The following is a 27,466-nucleotide window of genomic DNA, read 5'->3' as shown; positions in this document are numbered from 1 at the left end:
GGCGGAAGTCACCGTATTGTAAACTAGCTACATAATTGCTGTAAAGCCATTAACGTTGGATAATAAATCTGCCATAGACACTGGAAGTATTTCATTACCTGAGGAAACGTCCCGACAATCACGTAACGGGTGCGCGCGGGTTTTAAGTTAGCGACCATTGACTGTAGTTAGCGATCGCTCCAAGGCACGCGCGTGTCTGGATAGGTGAGCGCGCACAGCTGGCCTGTCGCTCTCGTGCCTGACAGATGGAGCTGGTTTGAGTCGGAGGCAGTGCTGGAAGCATTTGGGGGGAAAAAATCAGAAGGAATTCATGTTTTCGTCTGCAATGAGAGCCGATCAGTCTGAAAATGGAGAAAACTCAACCAACTCGGTGAGAGCTCAGGATGATGGAGCTGCTATTAACACAATAAGTGGCATGTTTGTGACGCCTGCAGAGCTAACCTTAACACTAACCCCTCTGTTGTGTGGGCACAACCCCCGGAGGCCAGTGTGTGTTCAAAAATCTGCGATTTTAAAGTTTCCTCTGATATTCTTTAATGTAACTCAAAATAAAAATACATTTTAAAACGTTTTCAAATTTTAAAAAATAACGTTTTTTAAATCGGTAGGCATAAAATACACTTTTTATTTTTAAATCAAACTTCCGACATGGCTTTTTAACCAGATGTGACTACTTAACTGAGCCTTGTTTGATTGAACTTCTATTTTTTTTTTTTTTTTTTTTTTTTTGCTCGTTTAGTGACCAACAGATAAAATAATGTCTGTGAAGGTTCTCAGTCATCCAGGTCATCGTAGTCAAAGGAGCTTGCAAAGATAAAATAATAACACTTTAATTATGCAGAGTTTTTTGTATATAAATACATATTTTATTAATAATTCCCACTAGTTAAACGTAAACTACGTAACATTTACATTTAAACCGTTATTTGGCTCAGTAACTATTAATCCAACCGATTGCTCTTTCAATAGGCTTTTGTAATTATTCTAAGACAGTGTGGAGTGATTAGTGATTTTATACTTCAGGGAGGGCTTTCCTCTAATTATATATGATGTGGTGTTAATGAAAATGCAATGCAATCTAAACGTTTATTACACTTTTTTGGTTTGGTATTGACACAGGAGGTGTGTTTGAAGACAGAAAGAGACAGACCCACTACTGCCCACTCACCATGCCTGGTGGCATGGTGAGTGGAATGATAAACAGAAGCTTGTGCTATCCATGTCAGTAGCTGAAAATAGAGCCTAACCAAGAGGGTCTCAGATAGCCACTGGACTCCATATAAGTCTGGTCAGCCTGCTCCTGGCTTCCTTTGTGTGTAAGAGAAAGATACCATGACATGTGCACCTGGTGTCAGGGTTGCAGGCTTTATATAGAGCCTCTAACTCAGTAAACGTGTGTTATTTCTTTTTTAAAACTTCATGTGTCTGTGAGGTCAAAGTATATGACTGCCTGGGAACACTTGTGTTTGCCTGTCCGTGTGTGGAACAAATAATGTGGTGGTGGGAGACTGACCATGCAAAGCCTGCTGGCTAAAAGAGGGGGATCTAATTGGAGGAAGGGTACCTGAAAGTGCCCCCGATTGGCCAGTGTCCCTGATTCACTGGTCTACTTGAAACTAAACAGAGAAGGCAGATACACAGACTGACATCCCAGCAAATCGCTAAGGTTTATTCAGTTGCTCCCTTTAGGAATCTCAGCGGATCATTTCCCTCCATTTCATTATCTCCCTTGCATCCTGTTCTGTCACACCAGCCAGTCTGCATGTCCTCTTTCAATACATCCATTAATCTTCTCTGTGGTCTTCCTCTTTTCCACCTGCCTGGCAGCTCCATCTTCAACATCCTTTGCCCAGTATGTGCACTATTCTTCCTCTGCACTTGTCCAAGCCATCCCAGCCTTGGCTTTCTCACTTTGTCTCCAAACTGCTCAACCTGAACTCTCCCTCTAATGTACTTATTTCTAAAGCTGTCCATCTTTAACATCTTCATCTACATCTCCTGGCTTTTTGTCAGTGTCTGATCTGACATTCTGATCAGTTGATCCATTTTGTTGTTGTGGAACTCACCCATAAATTACTGCCTCTCAATATCTCTAGCTATTCCAAAGCTTCTTCCAACTATGTTTCAGTTCTACTCATTGGAAATATAATTTCATTTTTGTTTAACTGTTCCTACTCAGAAAACTGCCTGTGTAAGTCACAGAATAGAGATGAGCCACACATGAGCCATGCACTTATGTGGTCCTCAGTTTGTTCCACTCCATGTACATTAGGTAAGGAGGACTGTAAGTGGGATGACACACTAACCTTGACATCTTTTGGTTACCACAAGTGACTTTCTTAGACTGGTCTTGTGTACCCTCAGTACTGGTGATATATAGACCAGACGTCACTTTCTGGCAGGAGTAATGCCAGCTGAATGATCGTGAGATCCCCTCTGAAATCCTGGTGTTTTCTCTGCTGAGGGAATGCTCATAAGGAAGTTGACTGGTGTTTTACTTTTGAATTCCTTTGGATAAATCATCTTTTTTGCCTCTTCTGACAACAGGGCTCTTTTTTTCTCTTTTGAAAGTCAATTTTTCACATTTTTCTTTCTTTGAGTGCCATTTCAGCTATCAGAGAAAAACTACCAATAGCTTTTGGTGAGAACAAAAGCACTATTCATTTATTTTGCTGGTGGCGTATTCTTTACAACATATTTCATTCTTGATGGAGGACAGACTTGGATAGTGAAAGCAAGGATTATTGAGCCAATCTAAATGGAGGACTTATTGTTGCCATTGTTACTGTAGTGATATTTATTTCGTAACAGTTGTAACTTCAAAGCCAATAATACTTCCAGTGGATCGCCTACTTGTGCTACAGTTATGTCCATTTTGTCTACCCAAATGGAAATGAAATGCCAGCCCATCACTGCCTCTAATGCATGGATCCGATACAGGAAGTTGTGTGTAATGGTGATAGAAAGATCTAAAGTCTGCCTGGTGTTTTCGTTCTCTCAGCAGAGTGAAATGCTGATCAGCCAGCTGAGGGAGATCACTGGCATCCAGGACCAACAGATCCTCTACAGAGCCCTGAATGTAAGGCCCAACAACTTAGCATCAGCTTTTAGAATCTGCAGCATCACATGTTTAGGGTACTACAGTTGTTTGACACTATGACTTTCAGACAGTAGAACAACATTCACGGGATTCCCGTGGCTGAGAGATTTGTAGTTTTAATGTGATTAAAAAGCTTGTAGGCCATTTAAAACACCATGAACCACAAACTGATAGAGCTAATACCATTTCTTATTTAGCCTGCTCAGCAGACCAGCCTCAACAAGAATCTGCTGTTTCACTTTAATAATATTTCATTTTAATATGATTGTCTATATAGTCGACTAATGAAGGGGTTTAGGTCAGGCTAACCTGAACTTACATTTCATGGAAGAAAAGGTTTACACTTTTTCTTCCACTCATCAAGCTTCTCGCTCCCTGTTGCCACAATATTTGAAACGTGTTATGGGCTATTATAAAATGATGACATTATTAAAGGTACAAAATGGACGATTTATTCCAGACATTCAGGAAATTGTTTATATTTAAAATGATTTTTGAGAAAGAAATGAAATACATAGAGTAAAGACTAATCTGAATGTGTGTATTTTTTAATTGATTATTTGCCCACATCTCATAATGGTAAAGTATCCTTACAAACATTCCTAGATTAATATCCAGATTCCCTAAAAATGTGAAACATTTCTAAGTTATGCTACGTCTGGTAAATGCATCTCCATCCATAACTTTATGAGTAATGCTGCTAACAAACAGATAAGCTAGCAAACATCCTGAAGCCATAGTTATTTGTAAAGAAATCCAAATGGTAATCTAAGTAATGGTGAGAATTCTGCTTTTAGCTGGAGAAATATATTAGACAGTTTAAAAGGTAGGAGATGTTTTATAGCAAGATTTAATACCATGAAGAACATGAATCTAAAACTGTTAAACTGTAGCAATCCATTCCCGCACTATTAGGCAGCTAAAGAGTCTTTGAAGTGTAAATTATGTTAAAGACCCCATAGGGTCCCATTTTTTCACTCCAGCACTCTACCTCAAGCTTACCATGTTTAAATACAGCTGCATATGAAAACCCCGTTAAAAGATTGAATGAATTGGAACATCATAAAAGTAACAGTTAAACAAACAGTACATTAAACACACTGGTTAACTTTCACAGGCATCGTGTAACCAGATGCAGACGGCAATAGGGTTATGTATTCGTTGAGTCATACAAGTCTAAAATTCTTGTTTAAAGCACAATCGACTGGATATGGCCATGTGTTTATATTTTGATTTGTGTGTCTTTAAAATGTGTTGATTTATCCTTGTGATGTATTATTAGATGTTGCAGTCACAGATAAAATCCTCAATATTTATATATTCCTTCTTCTCTCTCCTCAAGGTCAGTCAGGGGGACATTGGACATGCTGTTGGACTGCTGACAACCCAGACTGCAGAGGTTCAGGACCCTGGAGAACCACAGGAGTCAGGGACATCTGGAGAGGCCTGGGAGGGCCAGAAAGGTACTCTGGGGATGCAAATTGACACAAAGCTGATAGCAGAAGTGACACTTCCAGCACAAATGCAAACTGAGCTTAATGGATGAATATAAAGAAAGCTTTACTATGAGACATCAAAAGAGAAGAGAAGACAGCAGTAAATGCATTCAGTTGGCCAGCAAAAGGCTGTTGGTTTGAGTCCAGCCGGAGACACAAATCTCCTTTGGGGTGGCATTAAGAAGGGCATCCAGAGTAAAACTCTGCCAAATCAAACATGTGGTGACCCCTTGTGGCAAGGGGGCAGCCAAAAGTGGCTACTACAGATTTGCCAAAATCGATTGACTTATGTGTGGCGTTAGGGAAATTAGGTATGAAACAGATAAGGAACACACTGCTCTTCAAACACAAGTAAAATGTACAAAGAATGTGTCAAGCTTTTTTTTTTCGAGGTGAACTTACACATATTTTAATATACATTTAAAGTATTGCCATTCATAGCCATCTGTTTGGGGATTTTAATGGTAAGTAAGCTAACAGGAGAATATCTGAGCAATGTTATGGGTCATCCATTTACTTTAGTTAGAAAACAATGTTTGAGTGAAGGCAGAGTCACATAGAAGAAACAGAATTTTATTATGAGTGCTCAGTGTGATTTTTACATTAACCCATTTTAAGTTGAATTTATAGGATCTCTGTTGTAACGCTCTTGTGGTTTTTTGTTCAGGGCTTCCTAAAGATGAACTGCAGACCGCTATAGAACTCAGCCTGCAGGAGTCCCACAAAGCCCAGGAAGAGGAGCGAGAATTTCATAGGTAAAGGACGACTTTTCATTTGATACAACACTTGTTTTTGGTTTAATTCACTTTTTAATTTCAATAGAGAGAACTATGAAAATTAAAATGTTAGCGGCATGAGTGTTTTTCCTCTCAGGCTACTAAATGGCCATGGATGCCACAACTATTATCTTGGCTGTGTGAGTGTTACACTCTCAGCAAAGGTCACTGCTGACAGCTGACAGTTCACACAGAGCAAAAACACACAAAACAGTGTGGTCTAGCAGTTAATCTGAGATCAAAAGTAGATAAAATAGCAAAGAACTTTAAGTGTCTGACTACACTTTCTCTCTAGCCATGCTGGATGGATTGAAATGAAATTTCTTTCAGATGATAACCATCTATCAAAGACCTTAACTAATTATCGTAATGGTGATTCATTGACTTTTGATGAAGAGGAGATTTCATTTATCCAATCATAGATGGCCCTAAGATGATTTAGCTCCATGTCTTTGGGGAACCTCAGATTTCTTAACGTTTCATCCCATGCAGTGTTTCAGTTTACACTGAAAATGGGTAGTTATGGCGGTTTTGGTCCAGCAGTACCCCACACAGTTTACCCAAGGACACTTGGGTAAACTGTGTGCAGCTTGGGAGCTGCAGTTTTAACACTGAACCTGGAGTTGCTTCCAGTAACAGGCCCGCGTTTTGCATTGCAGCTCTTTTGCCACTGAGATGTGAGCAGATGAATAGGGCAGTTACTTCAGCATAGTTCATTCACCATGAGCTGTTCTTCATTTCAAATGCTGGATTTAATGTATAAGCATGTTGATGCTCATAATTCCCACAATACTGATTACCTGTTAGACTCATTTGCTCCTCTTGATGTACATTTAATGTTTTTCTACAAATCTTTTTGGGGTGATTTTACTTATAAAGATTACATTATACTAACCCTAACCCATAACACTGGGAATGAGTTAACCTGTGTTCAATAGCGTTGTCAGATAACCATTTTAAAGTGGTAAACTGATGTTGTGCAGGGCTCTGGAAGCCAGTGCAGAGGAGAATGCTGCGAGAATAAAGAGGAAGAGATGTGAAGCCCAGAGTGAAATGTGTAGCCCTGCAGAGTGGATCCGTCAGGAAGATTGGCCTGTGGGCATTCGTAATGTAGGAAACACCTGCTGGTTCAGTGCTGTCATCCAGGTGAGGACAAGGAGCTTTTTTCACCTAACAAATAATAAGATGAAAAAGGAGCATTTTGGTTACAGAGGTCAGATTAATAACAACAAATGTCCATAAATATAACCCCTATCATGCTTCACAGAGAGATACTAAACAATCAAAATGTTGCTAAAATCTATTATTGCTTGTAAAATAGTGTAATTTATTTAGAATGAAAAAAAACAAACCCTCAATCATAAATATGATCAAATAGGAACACATGACATTGTAATGCCATAAACGTCCTGAATATGTTGATATAGAATGAGATCCATGTGAATTTAAGCAAATGGATGTAATACTTTAATTGACTTGTCTGTAACAGACTTACTTAAAATTCCTTATAAAATAACTATCTTAAAATTTAAGTATTTAAGACAAGTAAAAAACATATGGAAGAACAAATATGCAAAACATAATAGGGAATCTGTTGACTTATAACAGATATTTACCACCAATTTGAGGAGGAATTAGGAGGTTGAGGGTTAGCATTAGCAGTCACAAGTGTTTTAATTTTTTTTTTTTTTTTTACTTTTTGTTTTAAGTTGTTTCATTTAGTTTCCTAAATTGATTTTCTTGGTTCATTTTTGGGTGAAAGCATTTTGAGTTTCAGTCTTTTTAATTATCATTGTATAAAGGGCATATGTCAGAGGCAAGATTTAGCAAAATCAGTTCAGGTATTACAATAAAAACACTACTTTTTTGAAAGCAGCTGACTCACAATCTTGTAGACATCTATCGACTCAAAAACAAGGCCATCAAAGCCTCATCAGCCAAGCTGTAATAGCTTAAGCAGTAAACAGTTTTAAGTTTAATTTTAGTTGACTGTAATAACCCTGATACCCACTAACATAAATTAGTGTTGTATTTTTAATGTAGTGTATATATAACACATGTCGATGTTAGACCCATATGACACTTGACCACAAAAGTATTCAAATTCATATTCAGAAAACATAGCGACACCTAGCATGTATTCTGTTGCATGAAACTCATCACCGATCTCCACCTGTTCTAACAGTCTCGCCTCTGTTGCTCCCAAGACCTAAATAGCTCTTGCACTTAGTTCAACAAACATTTATAGACTTGGAGTTTCCTTTCAAAGATTTCTAACTTCTCTTGATCCAGTGTCAATCATCACATGTCTGTTTTGCTTTCAGCAATATCTGTCACCTAGTTTTTCCATGGTAAAATTTGACCACACTGGGTTAAAATGTACAGTACAGACATCTTTTTAAAGCGAAAGCAGAACCTGTTCAGCTACACAAGAATCTCCCTTCTATCTCACCTTTTCATCAACCCTCTATCTTGCTAATAAAGTTAAACATCTTCCCGGTGAGCTTGAGCATACAGTATTAATCTGAGCTCTTAATTCTATTATAAGTCCATTCCAGCTAACTTAACTTTTCCAGGCCTATCAGGTAGCTCGGCAGAAACCAGAACCCTAACTGAGATACACCGGCTATATTGATAATTAAATAGCGAGCGAGGACGGAGTGAGCGGTGGCAGCCTGAGTATAAAGTAAACAGAAGAGACTGTGATTGTTTCTCTCTGTTAAACTCAGATATGCTTCCATATCTGTTAAGAAGTCCCACCCGCATATGACGGGCCTTTATCTGGAAATTGAAATGGGGGAAATAAGGCCGCATTGTTAGAATACAAATGGCGTTCAGATCATACCTTTTTTTCTCTGTTTATTGTACCAGAGTCACTTCCTTGTTTTACAACTGAGCTGTTGTAGATTCAACAGAGCTTGACTCGTCGTCTCCCCTAGAAAATTTTTATGCTATCAGATTGAGGCTGAGTGACCACGTGACTCAGTTGTCAGCTCATATTTCTTCAATTATCCTTTGTGGACTAAATTGCAGTAAAACTGAGATAAACCGTAATTGAATTTCCCTCTGAAATGTAAATGCATATCTTGATACTCAGAAGTGCTTATAAGCTCCCATCAGCCCTGCACATGACACATAAGATTAGTATTAATGCATTTAGTTTATCCTGAGAAACATAGGTATCTTATGACAAATTGATATGGGGTTTGTTCCTGGCTGTAAATATATTAAGCTATTGACATATACCGTTATAAAACCTTATTTTCCGACTTGCTGACTTCTTAGTCTTTTGCATATTTGTCACACTTACATGTTTCAGATGGTAATGAACTAGTGATTTGATTCAGGTGTGTTGACCCAGGGTAATATCTAAAACCTGCAGGACAGCGGCCTTTGTGGCCTGGAGTTTCCCCCACCCCTGTTTTACATCATCAATGTAACGTTTTCCCCCCCGAAAAAACCTAAATAAATAGCTCAATACATTTTTAAGTAATAAATTGCACCCATAAAATACGGAATGTAGCCAATTTATGTGTCTTTTATTATTATTTTTTGGCAATAATTTCAGGGTTCAGGCTTTAAAGGGTTAAACAGGCTGTTCATCCTCAAAAACCCTCCAATGTAGCTGAATTAAAGCAATTCTGGAGAGAAGAGTGGGCCAAAATTCCTCCACAGTGATATGAAAGACTCATTGCCAGTTATCACAAACACTTGATTACAGTTCTTGTTGCCAAGGGTGGCACAAGCAGTTATTAGCTGTAGGGGGCAGTTACTTTTTCACATAGGGTTGGATAGCTTTTTTCCCCTTAATAAATATACTCATCATGTTAAACTTTATTTTGTGTTTGCCCAGGTTATCTTTATCTAGTTTTTTTCATGATCTGAAACATGTAAGTGTGAAAAATGTCCACAAATAAGAGATTAGGAAGGGAGCAGGTACTCTTTCGCAACACTGTATGTGAAGAAAAAAGAATAACAAAAAAACAGAGGATGTTGGCCTATTTTAGCCTACATTTTTGAATCCAGGTGAAACTACACCACAGTATTCATATGCAGATCAGCCACAACATCAAAACCTTCCACCAATTATTTAACCACCAAAATATCTCTGACCCGTTGTGGCATGGATACAGGACTTTGGTTGCTCTTTGTGGTTTTCGCAGTTGATGCTTTGGAAGTTTGGATGCTTGGTCGTTGCCTGTGCCTCATGTATTCCTCAAGCCATTCCCAAGCAACTATTTTTCCCTGCAGAACATTGCATTAAAAAAATAGAACTGATGTCATTAGCCTCACCTTTCAGTTATTGTGATGGTTGTTTGATGTGTGAATACTTAATCTACTTAACACTCGCATGCAAATTTCCAAACAGCAAGCTAAATGTCAGTGGCAGAACATTAGCAGTGTTCTTTGTTAATCAAGCAACATATTTGTAAACATATGTCCACATTTTCTCCTCAACCAAGTTACAATAAATGTTCTGCTGTAGCGATGATCTGCCATCTGGTAATCTCCCATATCCAACCTTCAGTGGATGGCTGGATTTATGTGCCTTGTTATGCTGTCTTGTTACAGTCACTCTTCCACCTGCCTGTGTTCAGGAGACTGGTTCTCAACTACCATCTGTCTGAGAAAATACTGGAGAAGTGTAAAAGCCATTCAGTAAGTAAGCTACTGTCACGAGTATATACAGAACAGGATAACACATAACTCTTCTTACTTTGCCGCTGTGATATAAGGGTGATGAAGTTGATGAGTTTACGTTAACAGGACAAGAGGAACATAGCCTTCATGCAGGAGCTGCGCTGCCTGTTTGCCCTCATGGTGGGCTCTACCCGCAGGTTTGTGGATCCTTCTGCTGCTGTGGAGTTATTGCGTGACGCCTTCAGGACCAATGAGGCCCAACAGGTACAAGATATGTACAGTATTTGTCTTTTTAAGGAACAACCTAACTCCGCACCTGCTTTTAATACTCTCTGACTTGCTGATAAAGCTGAGGTGTTCCTCTCTCAGATACAGTAACCAGAGCACATCTGTCAGCACCTTTTCTGCAGGGCACTTCAGACTTCTGGTTTCTCTGAAATTTGTAGCCACTGCCTCATTGTTTCTCATTAACTACAGGGACATGTAGGCTTTAATGGTCAGCAGTCTCTCTATTTTTCAGCTGCTGTCCTTCTCAGACTCATTTTCTTTATTTTTTCTATTTTCCAGCTGAATATTTTATTTGTGTCTTTGAAGGATTTATGATGTTTTAACTCTTCTAAACCACCATGACAGAAACCAGCCATAATTTTCCAGAGCAAGTCTGCCCACAAACTTTTTTTTTAGTGTCCATTGTAATAGGATCAGCAGACGGCAGGCATCATTATCTGGGTTTTGCACTGAATCCATTAAATTTACATGCAGTCCGTGTTTGCCCTGACCTGCTCTTAGCCCAGTTCTGTCAGGGCCACTTTAGTTAAAAGAGGTTTGTTACTTCATCTGTAATAATTATGAATTTTAGGCTGGGACCTTCCAATCCTTCTACCTGCAGATTTGCAAAGTCTATAGGGAGAGCAGCAACAAGACTGCTTAAGTGAAAAGAGCAGGCATTAAAGAAAGGGGCTGATCTCTGGGTGAATTCAGGAGGACTGTTTCAAGCTGATAGGAAGGCAAAACTCAAATAACGTCATACCGAGTTACAACCAATATATGCAGAAGAGCATCTCTGAATGCACAATATGCTAACACCAGGTGTGACCTCTGTCAGCTAAGAACAGGAAACTGAGGCCACAGTTTTTATGCACTCACCAAAACTGGACAATAGAAGATGTTGCCTGGTCAGCTGACTCTTGATTTCTGCTGCAACATTTGGATAATGGGGTCAAAATTTGGTGTAAACAACATGAAAGCACAGATCCACCCTGCCTCGACTCAATGGTTCAGGTCAGTGGTGGTGTTGTAATGGTGTGGTGGATATTTTCTTGGCGCATTTGGGCCCATAGTACCAACTGAGCATTGTTTAAATGCCTCAGCCTATCACATGTTGCCAACCATGCCGATCCCTTTAGACCACAGTGTACCCATCATCTGATAGCTATTTCCAGCAGAATAACGCACCATGCCACAAAGCTCAGATCATCTCAGACTCGTTTTGTGACATGACAATGAGTTCACTGTACTCATTTGGGCTCCACATTCACCAGATATCAATCCAATAGAGCACCTTTGTGATGTGACTAAACAGGAGATGGCTCGTCACGGTTGTGCAGTCTACAAATGTGCAGCAACTTCATGTCATTTCCAGCACCTTGTTGAATCTATGCCATAATAATTAAGGCAGTTATGAGGGCACTATAAGGTTCATTCCAGCACTGGCAAGGTGTACCTAATGAAGCGGACAGTGAGATTATAAGCAGGCTGAAACTGTTTAAATAGGATGCCAATTTGAGACTCTTTTATTCCCCGGTAAAATTCACAGAAGGGAATCAGCTGAAGATTTAGCTAATGTGGCTGACTGAGTTCAAGTGTTCAGCATGCCAGAGGTAGTGCTATGCACACCTGGTCATCATTTAGTCTTGGTTTAAGACTTCCCAGTGGTCATGCAACAGGTGGTCATACACTTAGACAAGCTCCATTCACTGGGGAAGACCATGAGATGATACTGAAACAAGTTGATCTTTTATTAAGATTTTAATTAAGAGCTAAAAGACTTTTTCTTTATCTAACTTTCAGTGAAGATTGTCATGTAAATGTAATAATATTTAACCTTCCCATTTGTTGTTTATATGTTTATGTAGATTCAGCACATACTAATGCTCAGCAGTCCCTTTAGTTCTTAGACAGCCCTTCATTAGGTCTTTATACATCAGAGACAGAGTACAGAAAAAGCACATAACAGAAAGACAATTAAATAAATGACTCAGACAAGTAAATTGCCCTTTTTGAAATGTGTCCCTTTTAGGATGTCAGTGAGTTTTCCCACAAACTGCTTGACTGGCTCGAGGATGCATTTCAGCTGGCTGCCAGTGGAAAGTACGTTTTAAGCTGATGGCACCCAGCGTGTTTTGTCATTGTCATCTTTAGTGCACTACTGCTTGCTAAATTAATTTAAAATAATGCCATGTTTTACTTTTAGAAATGCAGAAGATAAACAACATAACCCCATGGTCCAGCTCTTCTATGGTACCTTTGTGACAGAAAGAAGACACGAGGGTATGAGTTTGGTCTTTTTATTGGTGTTGTCTATGATTTTCAGTCATCCCCTGGTATCTATGTGATTTTTTTCTCAGGTAAGATGGTATATAATATTGAGCAGTTTGGCCAGTACCCCCTGCAAGTCAATGGCTTCAACAATCTTGATGAATGCTTAGAAGGTGCTATGGTAGAGAAGGAGATTGAGTCGGTTCATTCAGAGCATCATGTCACATCTGGACGTGAGGTGAAGAATTTGATAAACTTAAAATTGAATCTCTCTTTGTGCAGCACGCTCGGCTAGAGTTTGTGAAATTTAATGATCTGCTAAGAAACTCTTTATTTATTCATGTTTTCAGAGATGGTTCAAAAAGCTACCACCAGTCTTGACATTTGAACTTTCAAGATTTGAATTCAACACCCAGCTTGGGCGCCCTGAGAAGATACATAAGAAACTGGAGTTTCCTCAAATCATTTATATGGACAGGTGAGTTTAAAACAGAGGGGGATGGTTCCAGACTAGGCTTGTTGATAACTTAGGCCGCGGTCATTTCCACCAAAATGGTCATCCAACTTTATTCCATTGGTATTTTATGATGTGTGTATGGTGTAAATATTTAAATATAACTTTGCCACATTTTTAATTGTAGGAATCTTCTTGTTTTTGTGGTTACAGATATCTTCACAAAAACATTGAGCAGACCCATGAGAGGAGAGGAGAAGTAAAGAAACTAAAGGAGCAACTGGCAGTCCTTCAACAGAAACTTGAGTGGTAAGTTTTATCCTTTCTTTTTTTTAAGGTCAAATCTCCATCTAATTATCTGCTTTCTTTACTCACAGTTATAAAAACTATGGCTCTGGACCTACAAAGTACCCTCTAGCTGACATGCTCCAGTTTGTGCTGGAGTTTGCTACCACCAAGCCGACTAGCGTTTCCCCAGCTGAAGACTCGAGACAGGCCGCATCGTCACCGACTCCTCCAAGTGCCCCCCTCAGTGAAGCCATTGCCAAAGAAAGCAGGTGTTTACCTTTTTCAACTCTACTCTTCTTGTATAGAGCAACAGCATTATACTCACCGAGGCCACAAGTGGGATCTCGAAAATGAAATCATCTTTTAATAGATTTAATTTATTCTCAGTTAGTGTGGTTCCACACAGTCGTCTCTTTAAATGGGAAATCCTGACATGCTTGTAACTGCTGTGTCGTTGTTCTTGCCTTCTTTAGTGATCCCGGAGAATCAGTTTCATCAGAGAGCCTGGGTTCCAGTGTTTCCAGTTGCCAGAGGACCCCCATATACAAGCCCTTCACTCAGTGCAGACAACCTATTGACTGCCCACCACACCCTGCCCCCCACAGCATCACAGAAGAAGAGCTGCACTTTGCTAAAACCTGTCTTCAGCGTTGGAGGACTGAAGTTGAGAATGACATAAATGGTATGCTAATGATAATTCTCTTTTTATACCCACATTGATATTACCTTAAAGATTTACTTATATTGCTTTGTAAGCATCATATGAAATCATAACATCCTTCAGCTTTCTTTGTGTTGTGTTTTCAGTTGTTAAGCTGCAAACGATTTGTCTTTTGGTGCCTTGCTTGAGGGTTGATAAGTTCAGAGTGAGTAAACCAAAACAATCAAGCTGCATAGTATAAAACCCAAACATGCATAGAGTAGAGTGGGGTCATAAATCTCCTTGGGTTTTTTACCTTGTCTGGCATATTCCACATTATATAAACTCACTTGAACACCCAGTAATAAAAACACTGTGCTTAAAGATATGCTTCAATAAAACTGCTGCCAAACTGGATACAGCAGATGATGATGATGCATTAATGTGGGTAGCCTTGACAGTGAAATTGCAATGAGCCCCACGGTTTCCAATGACACTTGGTCTGCTACACTTATTCGCCATCTTCAGTGGAATAAAATACATTTCATTAAATATAAGTGCTGCAGGTGAGTAAAGAACAAAAAGTGTACTGGCACAGAGCTGTGCACCTGCACAAAAATAGAGCCAATGTTCTTCTGCTGACTGTGACTCATTCAGGCGCAGACAATACATCAGAATATGTTAAATGTCAAGATGAGTCATATTTCTTTAAATACGGGTGATAGACATTTGGCCGGCTCTCTCAACTTCCCCATTATGGCACATATCATATAAAATGTAGGACAGCTATGCAAGCATGCAAATTAGTATTATTCAGATTGACTTATTTTTGTTCCAACAGTTGTGAAAATCATTTCCTTTCAGGGTCTGTGTTTATTTTTTGCTTGTTTGCCAGAACTAAAGGCCAGCATTGACAGGCTCACTCAGACGCTCGAGGGCATGTACTCAGACAACAGTCTCTGCCAGGTAAGGCCTGCACACTCACCTAATTTAGCAATTCAATTACATATTTTACATCTGCAGCTGTAGAAAGTGAATGAGCTGAGATTAGATTAAACTTTACTGATATCTACAGAGAAACAGAAAATAGTGTCATGTAAACAGGACAACAGGACACAAATAAGAACAGGTCAACTGAAAGTAATGTTGCAGTTCATGGCGAACAGCTGATATTAAGTTGGGAAGCTGGATTCCAGTGTTCTTTCTCTATGTCTCTTGTGTGACTCTTAGGCCCCCTACAGACTCCATGCAGTGCTTGTCCATGAAGGCCAGGCATCAGCTGGTCATTACTGGGCTTACATCTATGACCATGCTAACCAGCGCTGGCTGAAGTACAATGACATAAGTGTCACTGAGTCATCGTGGGATGAGCTGGAGCGAGACTCCTTTGGAGGCATGACCAACGCAAGTGCCTACTGCCTAATGTACATTGACGACAGGCTACCTCAGCTCATCACAGGTACACCTACCTTTCAGTTATTTTATTTTTAAGAGGAAATGAGAGGAATGAAAGCAATTTTTGCAGAGCGTTCTCCGTTTACTTGATGCAAAGAGGCAGTTCAGAGGTTTCAGCTGCTCTCTCCAGTGCAAAGATTCCTTTGTCCAACCTTAATATTCAAGAGAGGAATGCTATCAAACACCTGAGCAGAAACCAAAGCATCAACATACTATAGCTGACAAGCGGAGGTGTACCATTCAAGTCAATTCAACTGAAATATATTTATTTTTAAAACAAAGGTTTATCACTTTGTTTATTAGCCAGGATTTATTTGAGATTTTATAGATTTATAAATGTATACCAAACTAGTACATTTCATTTGCCAAATTCAAGTAAATTTAAAATTCACACTGTATTTATGAAACAAAATGCTCAGCATATCATTATAAAAATGGTTTGTCAAGAATTCCTCATTCCAGTATTCAATTCAGTTCAGTTTTAAATAGCTCGAATCACGACAATAGTCGCCCCAAGGCGCTTTATATTGTAAGATGATGGATACAAGCACTTGGCGACAGTGGGAAGGAAAAACTCCCTTTTAACAGTAAGAAACCTTGGGCACAACCAGGCTTAGAGAGGGGCTAGAGGTGAGAGGAGGGGGAGACAGGACAAGAGATGCTGTGAGTGTGCATAAATACATGTAGAGTGAAAGGAGAGTGAAAGAATGGTTATTAAAGAAGAAAGAACACTCTGTGCTTCATTGCAAGTCCCCCAGCAGCAAAGGTCTGTTGTAGTGTAACTAAAAGATGTTTTTTTAAAGTCACCTGATCCAGCCCTAACTATAACCTTAGGAAAGTTTTGAGCCAAATCTCAAAAGTAGAGAGGGTGTCTGTCTCCTGAAACTAAACTGGAAGCTGGTTCCGCAGAAGAGTGACTATTCTACCTATAAATACTGTAGTAACCACAAGCCAGCAGTCTGTGAACTGCTGAGTGAGTCTGTTGGGGTGATACGGTACTCTGAGGTCTTTAAAATATTCAAGACCTTTTATATGAGGGGACACATCACTAGATAGACAGCATCACTTATGTATGTACTTATGTAAGTGCTAAGCAACGTTAAGGAGCAAAAAATATGTTTTTTCCTGTAACTTGGACTCATGTAGTGAGATTCAGTAAAGATAAAGGAAACTGAAATGAAAACAATTTATGTATAAATTATATGGAGTTCACCCAGTAGTGAAGTAGTGGCTAGATACTAGAAACTAGAAACGCATAAACATTTTTCTATGCAAACATTTTAAGTATAGTAGCATATTGAAATACCTATTTGTACAATGGATATTAATATGCATGAATTCAAATGGTATTACTTGAAAGGCATTAAAATGATAATAAATGACAGTTAATTTCCTAACTAAAATGTCTTACATCCCACCCAGAAGACACAGATGATGAGACGGGCCAGGTGCTCCATGGCATGGACTCTCTGCCACCCATCCTCAGGCGCTTTGTCCACGAAGATAACCGCTGGTTCCAGCAGGAGCTCAGCGAATGGGAGGAGCAGTTCTGCCAGACAGCAACCCCGCAGGAAGAGTCCACCGCCTCTGCAGAGCCCACAAGTCCCAGTCTGGATAACATACAGCAGTCACCTGTTGAGCCAGCACCCCAGTCAGGATCCACTACTGAAGAGGTGGATGAAGGAGTTGCTCCAGAGCCACAGTCAGACCAAGAAGCAGAGAAAGAGCCAGAACCTGATCTCAGAAAAGAGCCAGAAGGTCTGTAGTGATGCCTGAAAAAGTGAGAATGACATAAAATATTTCATCACCACTCTAGATAATGTGGAGATGTATATGAAACATGTAGTCATTGTAATTATGTTCACACCAGGGCAACTAAGCCAGTTCAATCAAATCTTGAACCTCTTTCAGGAGCACAATATATACAGGATGAGACTTAAGAAGCAGATTAAAACACAAAGTATTATATATCTGTTCAAGCTTTAGCCTAAGGAGCCCAAAACAGCAGTAGACATTGTATTTAAAAACTGTATGGACCCAAAATATAATTAGCAAGGATAAGCAATTCTCAATAGAAGAAAATCTAATTCTACATGAAATATTGAACTAGTTGATTGCACTTCTTTGTCCAATTAAGCAGGTGTCAGTTATCACTTTCTCTCCAACAAAATCACCTCCCTCCAATGTAGTTTTATTGGCTGTGTAACAAGAGCCCATCAAAAATGTAATGAACACTTGTTACTGCAGAGCTTTCTTAACTCTAGACAGAAGTCTGCCCTCAGGCTGGACGAATAGACTGTATCATTGCTCAGACCTTCTAGGTGGGGTCTCTAATACCAGATGAGATTAGAATATATCCAGTAATCTAATTATATATTTAGCACTTCTTCTTTTCAAAAGACACATGAAGAGTCAAAGCCTGTCTTTCTTTTTTGACCTTAGCGCAAACAGATTTATCTCCCCCACCACCAGAGGGCCCTGGCTGCCAGCCAGGTGATACCAGCACTCCAACAGTCACTGACACCACGGGGGTCAGCCAGAGCACTGATTCAGAGGAGAAGGAGCCGCAGAATCAGGTGAACAAGTACACGACACCTCACCCTATCATTCCCTACCCTACCATGTTGAATATGGGTCGGAAATTCTAGGCCACAAAAATAAAGTGCGTCCATCTGGGTCAGCAATCAGATTTCCCCAGTTAGCATGGTGATGACCCTTCAGGACTTATGTAGAGCTTATTTAGAGACCTATTTAGATTAGTGTACAGATAACAAGTAGTTATTTGAAGTAATTTTTGCACTTTTTGTTGTGATCATAATATAAACATAACTGTTTTTGCTGACCCAGATAACCCGCTTCTGTTGAATGCAGATAACTATTCTGAATCACAATATTTCTCACCATGTTTCTCATTGAATACATTTGTTGTTAGAATTGCAAAGTACTGTAAATTAGCACTTTGAGACACACTGTTCAAGCCAGGTACTAGACTTCCAGAGCTTACTGGTATGCTGACAAGACCCCCAAAAGCTGTGAAAGCATACGCTGATATAAGAGAGTATATACTAACGTGTTCTATCTGAAAACTTTCTCTGTCAGATCCCTGGCCCTGATGTAGAGCTTTGCGATCAGACACCATCTGACATCCACGTAGAGAAGGATGACCCAGAGGTGGCCGGCCTCGTGTCTGAAACTGAAGAAGAGCCCCAGGCTTCTGGAGAGGCTCCTGAACCTATCGCAGAGCAAAGCAATCAGGAGCAGCAGCAGCAGCAGGAGGTTCCAGCCAGACCACGACAGACTGAGAATGAGGTCTCAGAAGTGGAGATCCCCAATGTGGGCCGGATCATGGTGAGGGCGGATGCTGACGGATACAATGAAGAGGTAAGGCCTAATGTCTTAATGGAGTGTGATTTAAGCAGTTATAAATACATACCTGCAGCTGATAGCTTTCCTAGTCAGTGGACACAAATATAAGCTAAATGATCAAATGCAGGGTTAATGTAAACGTTGATGAGATTTAAAGAGATACAATAGGTTTTGAGTCATATATCATATGTGTCATATGTTTTTTCTTTGTTTACCCTTTGGACTAATTATCTGTCATTTCATGGTATAATCATTCTCTTTTTTCTCTACATTGTCATGTCATTTCCCAGATGATGCTAACTCCAGCTATGCAGGGTGTCATTCTAGCCATAGCCAAGGCCAGACAAATTTTTGATAAGGAGGGTCCTGAGGCTGGCCTCATCAAGGTATTTTTTGTTTGGGATATTGATGTTCTTTTAATCACACATCAACTCTAAATTGCAAAAAATCTGTAAAAGCTGTATGACTGATTTGACCTGATTTAGACCCAGATACTCATAAACTGTCCTTGGATCAACCCGTGCTCTAATTGCAGTTTTTATCTCTCTGCGAGACAGTTTTATTAAAAATCCACTCAAAAACAAAAATGCGCATTTTATGGGACTTTTTCGCTAGAAGTTAATCCCTGAAGGAATTCCTTTTATCCTAAACTGGAGGTTCTCTTGCAATAAGCTCGGGAAGCAAGATTCACTTTGCAGGGTGAGAAGCCTCTTGAAGTATTCTTTCTGTATTTGATAAAGAACTTCTATGAAGCACAGTGTTTCATATTTAAAAAGATTAACATCAATAGCAAGATCTGTATTTTAACTTTGTCACTAAAGTCATGATGAAATCCCCATATTTCCTAGATTTTAAACAACAAAGAAAATACTTTAACTTGTGAAATGTGCGGTCCTTGTATAAGTCACACTGAGGCTTTAAAGTGTACAATTAATTAAATAAAGCATTAAAAACATTAAAATTTCCCGTGGTTCTTTCAGGCTTTCCATGAAGAGTATTCGCGCTTGTATGAGCTCTCTGAAGAGGAGACCACACCACAGGAGGATGCACGTCTGCAGCACGCTCTGGTCTACTTCTTCCAGAACAAGGCACCCAAGCGTGTCATTGAGAGGACGCTGCTTGAGCAGTTTACTGACCGCAACCTCAGTTTTGATGAGAGGTGCACACAGTCCTTGAGTGGCCAAAATAATTGTAACACAGATGAATTTTGTCCTAGATTACCCCAAATAAAAAAGTTTATAAATGAACTAACATAGAACAGAGGCATTTCAAGGTTGTAGCGTGTGTGTATATACAGGAATAGGAGTGTAATACTGTGGCTGGAAAGCAGAATGGTAACTAAAAATACAGTAGAATATATAGCATGCATATTGTGCCATCTAGTGTCCAGAGTTCGGAGCTGTAACTTTACAGTATCTTCTCCTTTCCATGCATTTGCTGTTAAACTTCATTTATCATTTTTGGTACTTACAGAGCCATCAGTATCATGAGGGAAGCCCGGGCCAAACTTCGTCTCATTAAGCCAGAAGACATGGACATGGAAGAATACATGGTACCGTCTCTAGGCTGAACGGATAAAATGTTTGATTTTTTTATGCAGGGAAAACATCATAAATATGCAAATAAAGAAATTAGTATAATTTTCAAACAGATATTTGATGAAAAAATGTCATTAGGTCCATGATGCAATATGGCAGTGATCTGTAACAGCAGCTGAGACTTGCCCCCAAAACAGAACAGGGGCAGACATCTGTTAAGTAGCTTCACTGGGTTGAATTTTTGTTCCACTGCTGAGCATCTGTGGAAAATTAGTGGCTCTGTTAACAGATTTGTGGCCAAATCACCTCATTCTTGCCTTTAATAGCAATAAAAGGCTAAAAATCCAAAAGTAAAAATAGACACCCTGCACTGCTCTCAAATGTCAGTTTTATTAAATATTTTGCGTTTATAAAAATATTATTACATGGCTATCTCAGCTTTATGAAGGAAGTTTGTTTGTGTTCAGTATATTAAATCCCTAATCTGTGTTTATTTGGGTCTGCGTGGTTGACATTCCAGTAGGGAGCATGTAAACCCAGTGACATTTGTTTACACTGGAATGAGAACTATGTCCAGCATGGAAAGACAGCTGGGATGGTGAAGACACCAATCACAGACTGCAGTAATAAACTGTTTCTTATATCAAGAATATAGCATAAACCTAACACCAAACTTGTCTTTGATTAAATGACATATTCTCTATGTCTTTATATCTGTGCAGCCTCTAACAGTCTGATTTTACTTCTTTTTTTTTCTTTTCTTTTTTTCTACAAAATAGAAGTTTTTATTCAAATACTGTCAAGTGGAAAAAATAGGAGGAGTGTAAAAGAGGGAATTACGTGATGGTGATATTTCTGTTTGCTCTCTCACAGCAGTGGCATGACGATTACAGGCTGTTCAGGACGGTCTTTGTCTATCTGTTGACTGGGCTGGAGCATTACCAGCACGGGAAGTAGGTGTCGAATATTCAGCACAACCCTACCCGATCAGCATGTGTCTGACCACATTTTTCCAGATTAATATATGGTTGTTTGTGCTCATTCGTGCGTTACACATAAAAAATCTCACACATCACTGATCCTTTTGACACTGCCTATTAAGTTATGAATTCTTTACACAGAGTAAAGATGCACTCGTTTAAAGCCAGGATATACATACCAAAGAATAGTTAATGATAGTACAGTTCAGATATCTATATCCTTGAATACTATAACTTTAGAGTAACATAACACGAAACAGTTTCTAAAAGCATGGGGACCCTCATTTTAAATACTTTTCATATGTTTTCAGATCATAAAACTAAATATTTTGCTTACATTTTGATTACATTGTGTGGGAAATAACCATTTCTTTTTTTACAAAAAGTGTATTTTTTGTGTAATATGACAGCAGTTGTTGCCTTTGCGTACTGCAGGATGCGTGATGCACTGAATTACTTGGCCCACGCCTACGAGACCAACAGCACCCTGCTGCGAAACGGAGAGAAACGTGGTGTGGACAAGTCTCTCATTGCTGTTTACAGGAGGAAGTGTCTCACTGTGAGTAGGACTATTTTCCACTCCGTCGAATTGCAGATAGATCGCTGAGCTCGATTCTTCTCTATAAAGTCTGAAATATCAATAAAGAAAAATTATCTAAAAATAAGAGGTTTTGGTTTGCTTAAAATAAGATGTTTGCAGATCATTAGAATCCATCCTCTGGGAGTGATCCATGTCCCCCTGACATTTTCTAAAATATATTTCTCTGTACCAAAAATGTGGATAGAAGGACTGACTGGCCAAGAGGGCCACATTTAGGAGAGGAAATGTTTTGATAAGCTGCGCTTGGTTTAGTTTCCCATTACAGCCTGTATAAAATCTAGTCGGACAGTATTAGAGCAGGAGTAGATTTGTTCTCCAATGTATTGAATTTTATAAAGTATATTGACTTGGAAACGACGGTTCTTTAATTGCTGTTTTGCAGCTTTTGATTGTGTCTCTCGAACCTTTACTTTTAAAATGCCCTACATTTAAAATAGTTTAGTATCAACCTCATTTTGAATTTGATGGCAGCAACACGTCTCAAAAAAGTTGGGACCAAGGCAACTGGTGTGAGTGGTGCTAAAAAGAAACCGCTGGAGGAACAATTTTCACTACTTAGGTTAACTGGCAACAGGTCAGTTACATGATTGGGTAACTAGTCAGGCAGCGTTTCTCATAAGTAAAGCAGACAGAGGTTCACCAATCTTCAAAAAGAAAATGTGTCTGCCAATTGTGGAAAAATTTCAGAATAATGTTCCTCCATGTAAAATTGCAAAGACTCGTGAAATATGACTCGTGAAATATCATGAAAAGGTTCTAAAATTTGGAAAAATCTGAATGCCTGTGATTTTCAGGCCCTCAGGCAGCACTATAATAAAATCAGGCCTGATTCTGTTATGGAAATCACTGCATGAGCTCAGGAAGACTTCCTGAAACTGGTGTCTGTGAATACAGTTCCCCATATTATCTGCAAATGCAGGTTAAAGCTCTGTCACGCAAAGAGGAAGCCATATATGAACATGATCCAGAAAGGCTGATGTTTTCTCTGGGTCACAGCTCATTTAAAACGGACTGAGCAAAAGTGGAAAACTGCTCCGTGGTCATGGACGCTGCATCCTCTGGACAAAAGAGGAAAGGGTTTATCCGACTTATCATCAGCACTCAGTTTAAAAAGCCTGCATTAGTGCCTATGGAATTGGCAGCTTACACATATGGAAAGGCTCCATTAGTGCTTAAAGATATATACAGGTTCTAGAACAACTTGTGCTCCCATCTAGATGACAGTTTTTTCAGGAAAGACCTTGAATATTTCGGCAAGACAATGCTAAACCGCATGCTGAATCTATTACAACAGCATGGCTTCATGCCCTGCAGTCCAGACCTTAAAACAGCTGAAAACATTTCATAAGCATAATCAAATGAATAAGATAAAACAAGGAAGCTCAGGACTGTTGAGCAGCTAGAATCCTCTATTAGACAAAAATGAGACAACATTCCCAAAAGTTCAGCAGCTGTTTTCCTGAGATCCCAGATGTTTACAGACTGCTGTTAAAAGGAGTTGAGAGGGCTACACAGTGGTTCCGGTGCTTGTGATTAAAATATAGGGTGATAACATGTGCAAATCATTGTATTCTGTTTTTTTTTTACACTTTACACAGCATCCTAGCATTTTCAGAACAGGGTTTGTACATATGTCCTGTCATCCACCACACAGGCACTAAATGAGAGCGCATCGCAGCTATTTTGCAGCGGTGAGGAGGCCAAAGTAGAAGAGGGTATTGCCATCATGGATGAAGCCGTCATCCCCTGCCTTCACCTGATGAACCGGGACTCGACTTTACCCCAGGAAGACCGAGATGCAATGGAGGCCATCCGCAGCCACTGGTGCTGCTGCCTGGGCCGAGACATGGATCGTAAGTTTAGATTGTACATCAGTCTGTACCGTCCAGCTCTATTATTCTTATAGCTGTATACATGATGTCTCATATGATGAGCTAGAAGTTTTAATTACAGCAGCTCAAAAAGAAATAAATATATAAGGTGGCTTGCTGCCATGGTTTTGTGCATTTTCTGCAATACCGACTTTTAGGATGCTTTTAGGTTGCTGTAGGGTTTGCATCAAAAATGTCAAAATACACTCAATTATTTTTTAACTTTCAATAAACACAAATCATTAATTTTCAGTTAAATGCAACTGACATATATGAAAGAAAGGGTTTATTTTTTCAAATAATTCATCACTGAAGAAAATGTGCTTGATATAAACTGGATGTATACCAGTAAAGTAAATTTCATTTGACCAGATTCCATTAAATTTTACATTATGACTTATGTAACAAAATTATATGGAAAATTCACATGTAATCAAATTACTTTAAGTCAGCATGTTGGTGCATCTTGAATAAATATTTTATGTGTATACAGTAGATGAGGATCCCTTATTCTGAGAGTTTGAAATACATTTAAATTAAAAGGAATGTGGGACAGAGGCATAAAGGCTTATATTGAGTCAATACAGTATAAAGTTTGCATACTCAATAGTGTAGGTGCACCCTTAGACAACATTTTGCTGTAATTACACACATACATTTAATTCTATACCAGTAATGCTGCTAGCTAATTAAAATTTAAACCTTAAATTGAAACAAAACTGCAATAAAGAAAATCAACAATAAACTAAGTCGCTCACTTCTGCTGCTCTTCCTTTGTGTTCAGAGTCATTGCAGGTGAAGCTCGGCGAGTTGCTTCCCAGAGTTCTGGACGGTTCAGCTGACACAGTAGTGCTTAAAGACCCACCCAAAGTCCACGTCACCCAGGCCTACGACCTGTGCAGTCGCCTGGCTGCTGTTATGGAATCCATCCACAACACATCAGTGGTCATTGTGAAGTGAAATCCCAACAACTCTTTTTAAACTGTGTATCTTAACTGAAAGTGTCCCGGCTGATGGTTTCTTCTCCACTGACAGACTGTAGGGCGGAGACATCATGTAGTTTTAGCACAGATTGTTTATTTTAGTATATCTGCTGTTTTGCATTGCACACTTGCCTTGTTCACATAGCAAACCCTGTGGGTAAATGATGGACCATGCAGGGCTGTCACCACACGAATACATAATTATTACAAGAACACATATCGTGGCATTTTACCCCAAAAGCCTCAAAAAGAAGTCAATGTTCTTCTCAAGAATATTAAGGTATGCACTTTGACTGCTCACCATACGCAAACAGCTATAATGTGTAAAAGAGGTGCAAACTGTACTTAAAATTTTAAGGACTACATCACAAGGATATGCAAAAAGAAGCCCAAAAGGTTGCAGTATTGCTATGTTTTGCCTGGTACAAGATGGAGAACCAGCAACTCTAAAGCGGGGATTATCTTTTCAGGTAACACCTAAAAGTTTGAAACTTGTCTGAAACTGTCTTTATGTTACCTGCTACAAAGAGACCGATAAAGATTTAAGTAGCTCTGACCATCTCAATTTACAAAACCAGCTTGCTGGAGAACAGTGAGGCATTGAAATTCTGATTGGTGCAAATGTTCATATATGGAAATGTTTAGCTGGGCTACCCCGTTAACTTGAAAAAGTGTTAACAGTTGTCCTGTCGCTCAGCTCTGCAGTAAGTGACTGGATTGATATTTGGATTGTGAATATACAAGACTAAAAAAAACCCACAAAATTTATACTGCACAGAAAATAATAGTGTTTAATAGATTTTTAAAAAATATATGTTTTATATTACTTTATTATCTTTGAAGGTCTATCTGTAAACGCTGTAAGCCTTTTGAAAGGAGACTTGATATTGGCAATCCTGTTTTGTGTCGCAGATTCAACACGTTATCGTGAATGAATGAGGATTTCTAGATGAGCTACTGTAACAGCCATTTTTGCCCACTGATTTCAGTCTTTCACTTGTGCTCTGTGATGATACAAATAAATGTTTTAAATACTCTCTGCGTGCTTATTATTGAGACTATTATTGTGACTTGTGTGGGCAGGCTTTGAAGCTGTTCCAGCTGTTGTTCCTTCCCAAAACCAAAGCAGCATCACAAACACCCAAACAGAATTAATCCGCCTAAGGAGTTTGGCTGTTCCCCAGTAAGTATTAAAGAAAAATAAATCAATGAGCAGCAATGTTTGGGGATTTTTTTTTTGCATTATAGTAAACATCTTATTTTGGATAGATAGCACATATGCCATGTGTTTTAATCCACAGAAGATAATTGATAATACCCATTTCCGGGCTGGCTGCTTCTTCCAAGGAGTCATACTTTATTGTATTTTTTTTTTTTCAAGTTGACTTGTGCACTAGTTGTCTTTATGCATATAAGACAAGGCTCTGTCATGGTTTGGTATTTCAGCCAGTGGTGTTGGAGATTGATGGAATTATGAACACAGAAAAGGACCATCAAATTTTGATCTGCCATGCAAAATTATCTAGAAAGTATCTGACTAGCAACAGCTTCAACATGGCAGTAATCCCAAACACACTGCGCAGATGCAGTAAATGCTTACCTGGTTAAAAAAGACACAATTGAACACTATCAGCCATGGATTGGCCTCCTCAGCTTCCAGAAGCAGTGTGGGATCATCTTGACAGAGAGCAGAACAAATGCAGGCAGCATCCAAAGAAGAGCTTTGAATCTCCTTCAAGACCCCTGGAGAACAATTCCTGGAGTTACTTAAAGAAAGTACAGGACAGCTTACCTAAGACACCCAGTTGCTGAAGAGTAAAGGTGGTCACACCAAATATTGATTTTCAAGCTTGTTAGAATTGTATAAACTATGTTTGTCCTCAAATATTGTATTTTCACTGATGTTTGCTTGCTTTTTTAACTACACGTATTTTCCTAGAAAAATATAATGAAATAAGAAGGGCTCCAGACTTTTGCACAGTACTGTAAATCTACAATAAGAACCAGTTATGTTACAGAAGTCAGACACACTTACCTCTCATTGGCCTATTAACAGATTTCTTTACATTAGGATAATACCAGATTTAGTTGGATTTTTTTCTTCTTCTTTTACTCTCAATGAGTTAATTTCATCTGCTGATTAGACCACGTGTAAATCTATTGCTATTTATGATCTCTCTGCAGTTATACTGAGATTAAGACAATAATACTTGAGAGTCAGAGTTGGCACGAGGTGGATTAAGATCTGATTTTCGCTAGTCAGCATTGTTGAAGGATGTCAAGGGGGGCTGTTGATATGTCTACAGCTGTTTGAAGTTTTCAGGACATGTAGTGTTATTGTTCCATCTGAAGTTCATCATTTGAGGAATGCAGCAACATTTTTAAAGGAGCATAGAAGTCCAGTGTTTCCCGGATTATATCTGGGACCACTTCAGCACACACACTGCTCTTTACAAACAGCAGTGACTGTTCTGTTTGTAAAGAGTTTCGCAATCCTCACAGCAGGTGCAAAGGCATGACCAGCTACTTTCAGCAACTACATAGGTATTCAACAACAAAAGCATGTATGCAAATTAAATAGACAATTTGTCAAGAGTTACTCTTAAAATATAATTTCAGAAACAACCAAAAAAAGATCTCTACAGGTAAGTAGTTTTGTGCATAAGGCAAGATTTCTCATAATATACAATACAATATTTCAGCCACAGGAAACTGACATGAGTGGCAAGCGTGAGCCTG

The 27,466-nt window shown here is 39.1% G+C and overlaps 1 protein-coding gene across 3 annotated transcripts; it reads left to right on the top strand.

The window, feature by feature from the left end:
- The first annotated feature begins 226 nt into the window (after positions 1 to 226).
- Positions 227 to 25,781, top strand: usp28 (ubiquitin specific peptidase 28). 3 transcript variants are annotated; one of them, XM_085364686.1, is made up of 26 exons: positions 227 to 370; positions 3,002 to 3,079; positions 4,443 to 4,563; positions 5,264 to 5,351; positions 6,356 to 6,518; positions 9,945 to 10,031; positions 10,140 to 10,277; positions 12,313 to 12,383; positions 12,487 to 12,563; positions 12,641 to 12,789; positions 12,902 to 13,029; positions 13,219 to 13,314; positions 13,383 to 13,562; positions 13,767 to 13,975; positions 14,829 to 14,899; positions 15,164 to 15,392; positions 16,811 to 17,146; positions 17,831 to 17,964; positions 18,488 to 18,769; positions 19,045 to 19,140; positions 19,735 to 19,913; positions 20,228 to 20,306; positions 21,166 to 21,245; positions 21,708 to 21,831; positions 23,528 to 23,726; positions 24,529 to 25,781. In XM_085364686.1, the coding sequence occupies exons 1-26, from the start codon at positions 311 to 313 to the stop codon at positions 24,702 to 24,704; spliced, it is 3,630 nt and encodes a 1,209-aa protein (XP_085220812.1). In that variant the 5' UTR covers positions 227 to 310; the 3' UTR covers positions 24,705 to 25,781. The 3 variants fall into 3 exon arrangements, with proteins under 3 accessions (XP_085220812.1, XP_085220811.1, XP_085220810.1); XM_085364685.1 differs by having other exon boundaries at positions 229 to 370; positions 3,005 to 3,079; XM_085364684.1 differs by having other exon boundaries at positions 229 to 370; positions 16,814 to 17,146.
- Positions 25,782 to 27,466: the final 1,685 nt, after the last annotated feature.

Source organism: Diplotaxodon limnothrissa, linkage group LG10 (genome assembly GCF_057381915.1).
Source record: "Diplotaxodon limnothrissa isolate DT_005_m linkage group LG10, D_limnothrissa_male_GT1.1, whole genome shotgun sequence".
NCBI lineage: Eukaryota > Metazoa > Chordata > Actinopteri > Cichliformes > Cichlidae > Diplotaxodon > Diplotaxodon limnothrissa.
Note: the sequence above shows the minus strand (reverse complement) of the source record. Positions and strands in the feature narration are given on the sequence as shown.